The sequence below is a fragment of the Epinephelus lanceolatus genome, chromosome 17 (assembly GCF_041903045.1).
Source record: "Epinephelus lanceolatus isolate andai-2023 chromosome 17, ASM4190304v1, whole genome shotgun sequence".
Lineage (NCBI taxonomy): Eukaryota > Metazoa > Chordata > Actinopteri > Perciformes > Serranidae > Epinephelus > Epinephelus lanceolatus.
Window position 1 is genome coordinate 27,944,147 of NC_135750.1, and position 12,569 is coordinate 27,956,715.

The window sequence follows — 12,569 nt, forward strand, 5'->3', positions numbered from 1 at the left end:
ATCAATACTAATAGTAGACGTTAGACATCTGGTAATGTGCTTTGGCAGTTTGAAACGGCATGTTAACTAAATCTGTGTAAAACAGAGCTTCTCAGTTTACACTCTACACATACACATAAATATATACACCATAATGGACTACAAAATCAATATACCCTTGAGGTAAAACAATACTAGTCCAAGAGCAAATGAAAATCAAGATAGCACGCAATCAGTCGTTAAAAGTAAACAAAATCTAATCTAATGCAAAAAGTAGAAGTATATCAGTAATGTCTGGCAAACAATCGTTTGGGCATCTGTACAGCATGCTGTGTTGTCCAAGAGGGCCATGTCTGAATGTGAAAAGGTTTTCTTTCTAGGCTTGTAGCATCTGTAGCAGTGGCATCCTCATGAAAAAAAGTGACACTCTTGCTGTCATAGCACATAACCACAAGCTTCCTTAATTGAATATCATATCAAATGACAAAAATGTATTCTTCAAAGCACAGTGAACCTATTATCCACTCATTTTCAATCTGTAATTACTCTGAAAAATGTGGGTGTGTTCAACACGGTCTACCAGGGAGAATGCAACAGGCCTCTCCCAAGCTCCCCTTCCCTGGGCTTCTAAGGTCTAGCATGTCCATTCTGCTTGTCCAGAGCCAAGATGTTTGGTGGGAAAAGTTCCCTCTGTTCATCTCTCTAAAAACATAAATAAATCACATCACTATGAGCTAATCATGAAGTCTCAAGTAGCCTGGGTAAAAAAAAATGAGGGGGTGGGGGGGGGGCTGGGGTTGACAGTTGGAAATTGGCCTCTGCAGCTGAGATACGAAGAAATGGCTTGGATTTATGTTGGCAGAAGACATGGGATAAACCCCTCTCTGACATGTTCACTGGGTGCTATGCGCACACATAGGCACCAAACACAGCATACATACGTAAATACAATAACCCATAGATAGCTCAGATACAAACACTTGCACTGAAGGGCTTTGGAATGCTAAAAGCTGTTGATGGCTCATTTGAAGTGCCAACAGCTGAGGCTGTTACGCTGTTCTTAATGCTGTCTGTTGGCGGAAGCCCCTGTGATTTCACACTGGCACCAGCTCAAACACCGCCTCATACAAGACCCACGATCCCCCTCCCACACCGTCCCACACATAGCACCACACTCCATCCGCCTATTCTTGGCCCAGACATCAGTACCACCCCGCCTGACACCTTTCACTATATGCAACAACATGCATGTGCACGTGTTCCAGCGCATACACATGTCCCACTCCAGGATATCCAGCTTAACTCTGCTCTCAAATAACATAATGCTACACACAGATGCAAAAAGGTCTTCTGCTGAAACAGATACACGCAGAAAATCAGCTTCCACTCCCTGCTATGGTCAGTCAGAAAGTCCTGTGAGGATTAGCATGTTAGCGTTTGACCTGCTTGCAGAATAGACGACCCCAATACTTAATATCCGCCCTGAGGTTTGCTGGGCTTCCCTCCCTAAGCCTATAGTCTGTCCTTCCCTTTTTATGGCTCCTGCCTGCCTGCTTACTTCTCACAGTCACAGTCTCCACCTTTACTGCTCTGCCGCCTCCCTCACATGGGACAATGAAAAGACCAAGAATGTGATTACACTCACTTAAGACCTTTAATAGGACTAGAGCACATGAACTGTGTGGGCCTGTTTGAGGCGCGATGCCTTTTCATGTTCCGAGTGGGGAAAATTCTCCAGTATGGTATGGAGTCATGTTCCACTGGTTACATTCTCTTTGGCAAAGCTGCAAGGAGCTTAATCATTTTTACATGCATATTTCACTGCTGAAATACTGATAGTCCCCATGTTCACACAGTGGAGCGAGTGTGTGCGCAAGTGTGTGTGTCTGTGTGTGGAGCCCCAGTCTGTGATCTCCATCATTAGAGATGTCTGTCTCTCCTCAGTCTGTCATGGGGAATATGAGACAGGCTTTTCAGTAACTGTACACTGTCAGCCTGTTCACACCTAGCCCAGGGGGAGGATATATCTCTCCAACACACTGTCGCTCCTTTTGATTCTCACTGGTTCTGACGTGTATCAGCGCCTGTAACACACATGCATGCGTCCACTGTGTCTGTTTCTTTATCAAGATAATGCCAAAAGTTGTACGTGTACACATGCATCGGTGTATGGAAACAAATGCACATGTGAATGCAGAGGTTCAGTGGATGAGAGGACTAAAGTGGATGGGGAGTAGCGTGAGAGGCAGAGCTGCAGCCACAGGAGAAACTTTATGGAGCCAACTGCCCTGTAATCCCACTCTCACAGTCAGTCCTGCCCTGCTGAGTGAGCCCAGTTTAACTGCCCTTAACTGCTACCTGTGACAAACCTGTCTGCCTTACTGCACGCAGCTGGGGGTTCCTCTGAAGCTAGGCTTACAGTGCTTCAAAGGCATGTGTGTGGGTGGCTGGGGGAATGTACTCGCATTGGATAAATAGGAACGCATTGAATTGGGCCTTTTCACATCGGAGCATACTTTATTGATTTTTCTCTCTGTGTATATGGTTGTATGTGTATATGTGACGGAGCAACATGTTTTGTTGTCATCCTGTTACCTACAAGTCCAGCTAAACACAGGTGTGCCAGCGCCACATTCAACAGGAGTGCAACAAACATTAGCCAATTTAATGGACCTACATTTTGTGCCAAGTTAAACAGAGCAACACAATATGAAAACTCCTATCAACTCTTGCCTCTAGGTCACACCCTGGGCGTAGAGAGCCACCATGTCCCAACTAGTTCTGTTGTCTTTCCTCCCACACTCTCCTCAAAAAGGTAGCATGAAATACTTCTCAGACTGTTTTGTAACTCCCGTCCTCCTCAGTGCTCAGTGGCCCACCTCCATGCACACAGTCATATCTCTGCACTGAGGTCCAAGTGAATAAATAATGGTTTTGAGCTCATAGCCAAGGTAAACCATTTTACTTATTCAAGAGCTGATGATAGACACACCTAAGACATGGAAAGGGAAGACAAAGATGACTGCATTCCAGTGGAATGAGTAACGATGAAATCAGAACAGAATAAATGGAATGTGCACTCATTACCAAAAAACAATTTAAGCTAATGCTCCACGTAAACACATGAAGCAGCAATGTTACACACAATAATTGATCGTAAAGCAATAAATCAATAAATACTGGACTATATGGCTCTAGGGCAGTGTAATGGCGGTAACAAGATGTGTCACCTTTCACAAAAAAGGCTGAGGCAGGTGCCAGCTCCTTCTTCTGTTTGGGCTGTCTTCTGTTGTGCAAGGACTCTGTGTACTGCTTAACCCTCTGGTCCACAGCATCTCGAACCAGGGCTGTAACCTCCTAAAACAGTATGCAGATATGTTAGCACAGCAACATGTTGCTGAAAGAGAGCAAAGGCTGTGCTTTGACTCTACAAGTTAAGATTAATGATGAACACAGGCAGATAGCTGGACAGTAGAAGTCTTAAGTAAAAGGTAGGTAACTCCACAAGTGGCTAGGTGGAGACATGAGGCCAATTTTGCTACAATGAAAACCCCGAAAAAGAACAGACCAAGGGCTCAAAGTCATTTTAGATTCCACACTGCTGCCAACTTTTGAAAAGGCCCCCAGCAAAACAGAAGCCATATATTCACTCGCACACTTTATTCACACACACGCCCTTCTCCCTGCGTCAGTACCTCGATGTGGTCCGTAGTAAACCAGCTGGCGTCCTCTCGGCCGCCCAGGGGCAGAACGTGAAGATCCACCAGCACAGCAAAGTTCCCACACTGTAACACAAAAGAGGAAGGACAGCCACAGGTTGCTGAGGGGCATTGAGCTCACAGACAACAAAGGAAATCAGAGTGTGGGTGATTGACAGCGAGACAAACCACAACGACCCCCTGCATCCTCAAACATCACCCCAGGCCTCTCACTGCAGTCCCCTCCCTCCTTTTCCTCTGTCTAGCCATCTTTTAACCAATCTCTTGACAAAAAAAAAAGTATGGCCCTGTCTGTCTCCTCATATTTCCCCTGTCTCAGCGTAAAAAGTATTTTCTTGTTCTATAAGCTTTAGCAATACAGTCACCGCCTCAGGTCACAACAGGCTGCACAAAAAAGTCTGTATATGTACCACATAAGGTAGGATTATCCTACTTTGTATCAAAGTGGTGGATAAAACTACACAGATCAACCCTAAAGCACTCTGCATGTTCCTGCACTACAACTACTGAGTGCTGTAGAAAGCTGAGTAGAGGGCTGCAGAGTGGATTCCTAAAGCACTACGTCACCGTGTCAATGACAATAAGCTACAAGGGACAGGGAGGCCAGAAATGCCGCGGCTGGTTAAGTTGCTGTTACATCTTTCTCAGGCTAGCCTGATTATGGTTTACACATGAGTGCAAAAGCTGCCCGCTTGCAGAGAGCAAATGGATGTGGGTCTCGTGTGAACTTCGCCTCTCCCTGGACAAGGAAGTAATGGATGGACTGAGACCACCCACAATATGACACAGAGGAGCAACAAGTACTGCCCTAAAAACCCACAGTGATAATGCAGCGAAAAGCACTGAGCTGAATGGGGTAGCAAAAACAAAGTCGTATAAAGACAAAACCAGACACAGATTTCAGACTCGCAGCGTAGATCTGGAAAAGAGTGTGGACAAACAGAAGAGGTTATTCATTTTGTAACAGGGAATACTTATGCACACTAAAAGCTTTGTTTTGGGCCAGGCTCTTCCCCTGGGTCGACATATTGCAGACAGAATGACTAAACTCTACAACCCGACTTGAGGGATGTTCCTACGCCTCGCTCTCAGGATGACGCGAGAGAAAGAATTAACAGGGTGTGTAGGGGACGGCCCCCACTACTTAGTGTCCTAATTCTAGACACAAGCCTACACTTCCCAACTCTCTCCAGTTGTCTCCTCCTCTTGTTTGAACAGAGTCAAGTTAGCTCCTTTGTCAAAGAAGGAGATTATGAAAGTTTTATTGAAGAGACAATAAATGGCTAAATACTTGCTCTGAGGAAAATCAAGCTGACAAACATTTTTCGTTCCCCTGATGAGAGCATTTTCCTTTCTCATTGTCTTTCTTTAAATAATAGTTAAAGTGAAGCTGGTTTCCTCTACTTGCAGATCAACTAGAGGAGAGGGCGCCCCCATATGACTGATCAGTGAATGTGTCTGTCAATGTCAGTCATGGCTGGCACTGTTCTTCTGCAGGATATGTCAAGTCCTAAAGCCCTAATGCGTGCCAATATGTACTTAAGTATGTCTCTGCATCAGTGTTACAAAGACTAATGGGAAATTAATGTTATTCTAAGTCTCTTAGGCAATGCATTAAGCCACGGTGCTCTGACTCATCACTCCACATCCTGAAGTATGCAAGAACAAAACAGAGTTTAAAACATCAAGATGTGATAACCACAAAAACAACTGTTAAATACAGAATAGTCTCTGTGCAAAAAAAAAAAATCAACAGAAGTTGTCATACAAAAACATGCTTTCACTAAGGCAAGAATGCCACGGACCAGAACAGAGCCCCCCTTATGTGCAAGCTCCTCATGTATAAAATGTATGCATGTAGCCTGTCAGAAATCAGCTCGTCCCTACAGATCAGTATTCTCTCCATCCTCTGCCCTTTGTCTCACAGCGGTCCACGGATGACTGGTGGCCTCAGCTGACTGCCTCCACAATTACCAGTGTGTGGGAAAGCCTAGTAACAGAGGGTCCGACCTTGTCAATCAAAACACAGGGGCCGACCGGTGGATGAGCCCCACAGTGGTTTATTGGGGTTGGACTTGACACATGCTGGATGGGTTTTGGTATCCTGACTTTTGAAACCAAAGAATGTCTTTATGGATGACTATAGGAACCACTATGCATGAGTTGGGGAATAATGGCCCTGCAATAAATCCTGTGAAGTTTGTTCTAGATCATAATGAATGGTGCTGCGGCACTGGACTGCTTTATAATGGGAGGTGTTTCTAATTTTCTGTCCCCTGCTCGCGTGTACATCCTGATAGGGACCACAAGATCAATCTTGGAGGGTACATGGCTCAAAATTACACAAGCTAATGCGAGCTCTAAAGAGCAACATAAGGTTAATTTGATCAATATCCTGGAATGAAGAGAGCAGTGTAAAGAGAGCGGTCCTTAAGGAGACACAGCAGGGTGAATCCCCCTAAAGTGGTTTCTGAGCTTCTGATTGAGTCTGTGTTTTGGGCTGAAAGCCAGACATCTAGCAAGCCTTAGACTAACTTCCTTTTATCACATTAGAGCAGCAGACAAGACTCAACTGGGAACTGGACATTAATGATAAACATTGGTCTGCCCCTTACACAAAAACAGCATGTGATTCCCTGGGTTTCTCGGAAATGGGGGATTTTGTCAGGAAAGCAAAGTAATGCAATCACACTAATAAGAAAAAAAATTCATTTGCTCAGCAAAACTGGCCATTTGGAGGAGGCACAAATTTCCAACTAAAGTGTCAGTCTTTCAGGCTGCAGTGTGGCAGTCAGAGGTAGGACACAGTCGTTGTTTTTAAGTCCCAAGTCAGGACATACAATTCACAAGTCATGTCACAAGTCATGTCACAAGTGCTCAACTTTGAGTTTCAAGCTGTAAACAAGTCATTATACACTCTTCACCCAAAGTAATGCCATTATAACAACAGAATAATATATTAAATTTACAAAATCATGAATGCTTTTTAAAACATTTATTGATTTGTAAAAACAATATTGTTAAAAAGTCACTTAGCTGTTAAGCTAATGTTAGCTAAGCATTAGCTTGCTGACTATTTTATTATCAGCATTAACTCACCATTCTTCGTGCAACTTTAAATGTTGAACCAAGTTGTAAGTTGCTCTGTCTACGTCAGTTTTTGTACTCAAACAAAATTATTTATAATCGTTTGTTACAACTGGTGCTCAGTAATGTAATGTTAGTTCTCTCCTGCAACTTGATTGGATGCTGTCAGATTGGTTTAAACATCTGGGGAATTAAGAGTCGACTTGCTGGGAATGAATAAGGTTACGTTACTTGATTCGGGAAATGAAGGTAGATAAATTGATTCAATGGACATACTTTTTAATTTTTGGGCTTGGGGGAAGGCATCAAATAATTTCAAGTCAAAAGGCTCAAGTCCAAGTGAAGTCACTGGTGTTTAAGTCCAAGACGAGTTGCAAGTCCCTTATTTTTTCAAGTCTAAAGTCCTCAAATTTGTGGCTCGAGTCTGACTCAAGCCCAAGTCATGAGACTGGAGTCCACACCTCTTGTAGGAGATAAGACAAAAAAGCAGCAGTCTAATTTTACACAAAGGCTCCGACTACAAGCGCATCATGTGGTCTAAATTTGTCAACTCCCGGCACAAAGAGTGACCAGCGGATCTCTAAGCTGAACTCTGCCATGAACTATGACCCCAGCGACGGCCCCATTTTAGTGAGATCTCTGCCAGCAGCCTAGTACTTTGCAGTATAGTACAGACCACAACAACCTTGTCTTTTTTAAGCACAGCAATTTGAAAGAGCCTAAAAAATCCAGTATACTCACTGAAAGAGTGAAACAAAACAAACAAAAAAAAAAACAGCATGATAAACAACTGCGAAATAGTCCTTTTTCTCAGCAAACACCACATATGCCTTTCTCTGTAACACCGTCTCTACATCTACAGGATTCGAAAGGATTTCACAAACCTCATATTTATTTAAAAAATTCATGAGCTCTCCTGTTTTGTGTATTTTGCTTTGACACATTTAAGGCAATACTCTGTGCAACTGTCGCTGTTGTTGAAAAGAAAGGTTTTGATAAAGGGCCAAATTCTAGAGGAAGTTACTCTTTTCATACATACTAAAGTGGGCCAGCACTGCTTTGTTCCCTGTCTTGCACAGGCTTTTTAGAGTTATGAACAGAGGCTGAAGGCTGAATGAGAGGCGGCAAGGAGCGCTACTTAATACCAAATCCTTTATTGTGCCATCTTTTGTGTGCTGTCACACAGTGGATGAATAGGACTGAGTCTTCCTGCGGGCTAAGCTCAACTTCTCTATCCTAATTCTCCCCACTGCCAATCTGATAACCATGACCTGCAGGGGGGAAACGGGGGTTAACAAAGACAAAAATTTTAGAAACCTTTGGGACTATAGGTGCCCACAGTCCGCAGCACAACATGAGAAAATTCCTTCATATTTTCTGTCAGTAAATAAACAAATCCTGACTCAAACCCAACCGCCAGCTCCTTTCCCTTTCTGGTCATCAGAGCTCTGGTCTATATCACTCTCAGTTCCAAAAACACTCTCTACCTTCCCTTATCTCTCTCCCAGACCTGGCTCTCCATCCTCCCGCCTGTGCTGCTCCAAGTTGGGCACGGCGCCCAAACTCTACAAGCAGCTTCACCCGCCTCCCCACCTCGCTGCCCTTTGCCATTGCTATCGCGCCGTATAAGAACCAGACCTTCTCGGACTGCACTTAGCTCAGAGGCTAACACTAACCAGCCGCAGATGTTTACATTGGGAGAGAAGGGGCAGCAGATGCGGTCTCACTCAATAAAACTTGCATCTCTCCCACTCTCCCTTTGTCTCTCTCTTTTTTTCTGACTCTCTCTCTCTCTCTGTCTTTCTCCAAGTCTGCAAAGAACCCAAGGGAGCTCTTTAGATCTGTGGGTGTGACAACCTTGCTCTCAGGCTTTATTTGCCTCATTCCCAGCTCTTTCTCTGTGCTGTGAGTCACCTGGGTTTCCCCTTCTAAAAAAAAAGAAAAAGGACAATTCTCTTTCCCAATTTTTCAAACTGCCAGATACTGAGCAGTGAAGCTTGAGACTTGATTATTATTGAGGCGAATGTTATTTACAGATAGTGCGTGGAAGTGTTTTTGTGTGCAAAGCTCTCTTCATTCAGGTGAATGTTAGCACACCTGAGTCCTCTTTATTTGATGATAAAAAGAGACACAACCCAGGAGAGGAATTCCAGCAGCAAGAACAGACAAGAATATCTCCAGGTAACACTCAGCAAACAAAACTCAGGCAGACACATCCTTGAGAAATTGGTAGATGGAGAGAAGTAGCAGGCTGAGAAGTGTTTGGCCTCATTAGGAAATGTGAATTCTGTACGGCAATGTAGGGCAGAGCTGAGATGAAAGAGGGCTTTTTTATTCTTGTCACCTTCTCTTGTGAAAGATCCCCCCAAGTTGGAAAGTGTCAAAATGTTTCTAATCAGACTGCAATGATTTTGTACAGAGGCAGGATGTGTGGTCCGATATGAGCTCATCTACAGAGTGACAACAACACTAAACAGCACATAAACCTCTGACATTAAACTGCTCTGTGATACCTCAATCTTTTTATTGTTAAAAACACTTTGGTCTCTGTCTCAGCCTACTGCATTAGATGGTTAAAAAGTCAGCAGTGCATATTGCTAATAGAAGGCAGATTGCAGGGCTCTGCAGCGGTAATGTCCTGGCAAACAGCAAGCGCTTCAGTGGATCAGTGTTTCAGCCTGAAGGCCCTTTTCGGGAGGTCTGAGAAGTGGCAGGTCACTATATAGTCTAAGCCTATTTAAGAAGGAGCATACCAGCACCTCCTGCTGTTCCACAGACCAGGGAGGGAGCTGCTTTGAAAACATTTTATGTGAAAGAATCATAAAACACTCTGCTGAACAACCTACTAAACGTGGCATGGTGAATCCAAGAACATTACTTATAATTGCTCTTGTAATCCTTGCTCTCTGTGTAGGCTGGCAGCAAGCCTTTATGAAAACAATGTCTCTGTGCTGAATTCTTTTCTTAAATATTCTGAGAAGTTAATTCATTTATTAAAAAACATAATGATAGTGGTGTTTGTTTTGCGAAAGAGGAGCCCAGGGTAGCGCCTTGAATGCTATTATTTGGACTGATCCCTTCTAACGTACTTCTGTGTGGTTAGTTGGTTAAGCATGGTAGAGGCTGCGTGCATTTTCTCAGGCAGTGTAACACAACAGTATCATTATGTGCCCAGTGGGAAGGAACCCTCAGTGAACCTCCAGGGTTTTACTCTCCCACAACCAACTGAGGGGGGTGGTGGGGTAGCCTGTATGCAGGCATGCATATGAAACAAATAAAGGGAGTGAATGCAATATCTGGTCAACTAGGCACACATGGCATTACGGAGGATGTGAGAGATCAGCGCAAATGTCTGCAGCCCTCATCCAAAACTCTCAATAAATGAAACATCAACAAAAGAGAGACCAGCGGCTTTTCCTGCACTTAACAAAAACATCTGATGTGCATTATTCCTGACAGAGCATCAGACTGAGGATGAACAGCTTGGCTTTTTAATAGAATGAGTTTCCTCTGCTCTGTGTGGCTGTGTCCGGTAACAAAAGGCTCTCAGGGAGGCAGTCAGCTGAGATTTGCAAGAGGTGACCAGAAATTCTGACTAACATGATCTAAGGGATGAATAACAACATCAGAATGTGGAGGCGAGACAGTTGAAACATGTATCTGTACTTCCCTCTAGTGGCCAAAGAATTTGCTACTCAGGAGGACAAACCAATCAATAAAGCCAACACAGGAGACGCTGCAACAGAGCACACTACTGTAAATGTTAGAGAAGCAAGCATTCTTGTATTACATATTTTCCCCTACTGCACAACAGCTTTTCAGTGGTTTAACATAGGCCATAATAACTAAAGCCACTTGCCGGAAGTACTGTCTGTAGCAGTTTTACTGTTTGGCAGTAACACACAAATAGTTGTTTATCATGAACCCTGGCAATACAAGCTGGGAAGCTTTAATCAAATGCAGATCCAAATTATTCTTAAGTATCTTGTGTGCATTTAATGTGGGAAAACATTTTCTTTTAAGTCATTATGAGGCTTTGTGATCACACAAATGCACCAAATGCTGAGAAATGGAAAATTCCAACATACGACATATGATGACAACATGATGAACATGTGTTTAGATAATTTGTCTTTTGGTCACCAGTAGTTTTTTGTGATTAAACCATCTTTCTTTGTTAAATGTGTTCATGCCAAACTGGACACCAAAAAAAAAAAAATCAATAAATAGGTTATAAACTTTAACTTAGTACCAATTTTTACAATGTAACAAGGGTACAGCGTTGGATGAAGTTTGCTGAGGAAGTCTGCGAGTAAATCTAGCTCAACCTAAACTTAAAAGCCATACAAAACTTGTTTTTTTAATATATACTTTTTAGCTTTTACAAGCAATTTCCTGTATGCATGTTCATTCTCATCTTTATCCAAATGACAGGCTCACAAAACTAATGTAAAGCCCAAGTGTTTAACAACTGTTCCACATAAACATTCAACATTTTAAAGTACCACAGTGTCATCTAATACAACACTGTAATATATGGGGTATTACTTACAACACTACTCTACAAGGGTGTGTATGCTGTATATTTAATTTTTGCTTACCTTTATGACAAATTTTTGAGGAGCCATTGCAGTGATCAGCAGTCAGTTAGTTTCACCTGAAACAAATGTATAGCCATGGATTACACAGCAGCCCAAAAACAACACAACATGTAAGACTGGCAGGCTAAGTTTATAACCCTCCTAAGAAAAGAACATCATATAAACGGTGATGATGTGTTTATGGGACTCCTCGCCATGGTATTTGTCACTTGAAGAGACAACTTGGTAGGTTTGTTAATAGTTAAACAGTGTTCAGTTACTTACAGATATTTATAAGGATCTGCCAAACACAACAAACTGTAATGTTACTGTTCTGATGGTGAAACTATTTTTGGCTGACGTTAACACTCGTTAGTTAGCGTTATAGTAACCATATTCACTCTAATATGACCATGTTCTGTTGACCAACTTTGACTGCATTAACGTGGCCTCTTTAAACATAGCTAATTTAAAGCTGGCGCATGTTAGCCATAGAATAACATTAATCAGAGTTTAGCTAGTCAAACGTAAGGGTGTATAGACAGTAACGTTGTGTTGTTGTCAGTTCAACTGATCTAACAACTGGGCTCAAAAGACGAAAGTTAATTGTTAAGAAACGACACAATGACCCTTACGTTAAGCCTGTATTGTCAAATGGCTCATTAATGACGCTACAAACGTGTAAAAAGCAAATTTGGTCGATAAAACAACATGTAAGTACATTAACATGATTAACTTTCATACCGCCAACAGTTTTGAATGAACGACGAGGCTGTAGAAGATGACGTCATGTTTAGTTTGTAGTCCAGCGGCTGCAGAGCCAGTATGAGTCGGAGCTTTCAGCGGATGAATTTGAGCACAAAGATACCGCGAACAAAATTAAAAAGGTAGCGAAGCGAGTGTCCACCTCTGTTATAAAGCGTGGAAGTGGAGTTATGGAGTTTTAAGTCGGTTATCTGTCGTGACAGAAGACATTTCTGAAAACTGGCACGAGAACGCGACTATTTTTCGATTAGGACCCCATAGGACCCAACGCTCCGAGCGTTGCGATGGAAACGAGTTGCATATTGGAAATGCCTGTATTAATCTCGAAAATATGTGTCGTCATATTGTATCTGAATAATATTTTTTTTATCATACGATAGCCACTATAATGTAAAGTCAAAAATAATTTGATCTGTTCAAGTGTGCTACATAAAGAATG

General features: G+C 42.7%; 1 protein-coding gene across 3 annotated transcripts in view; it reads right to left on the bottom strand.

Annotated features, from left to right (window-relative positions):
* slx4ip (SLX4 interacting protein) overlaps nucleotides 1-12,569 on the bottom strand; it is a 40,686-nt gene that overhangs the window by 27,333 nt on the left and 784 nt on the right. Inside the window, exons 1-4 of one of the 3 annotated variants that reach the window (XM_033613889.2) lie at nucleotides 12,110-12,369; nucleotides 11,387-11,442; nucleotides 3,675-3,764; nucleotides 3,210-3,336 (exon numbers count right to left, since the gene is read on the bottom strand). In XM_033613889.2, coding sequence (XP_033469780.1) covers nucleotides 3,210-3,336; nucleotides 3,675-3,764; nucleotides 11,387-11,413 — 244 coding nt within the window. In that variant the 5' untranslated portion in view covers nucleotides 11,414-11,442; nucleotides 12,110-12,369. Of the gene's footprint in view, nucleotides 1-3,209; nucleotides 3,337-3,674; nucleotides 3,765-11,386; nucleotides 11,443-12,000; nucleotides 12,370-12,569 lie in introns of those variants that run through there. The other 2 variants (XM_033613890.2, XM_078176301.1) reach the window with 2 other exon arrangements.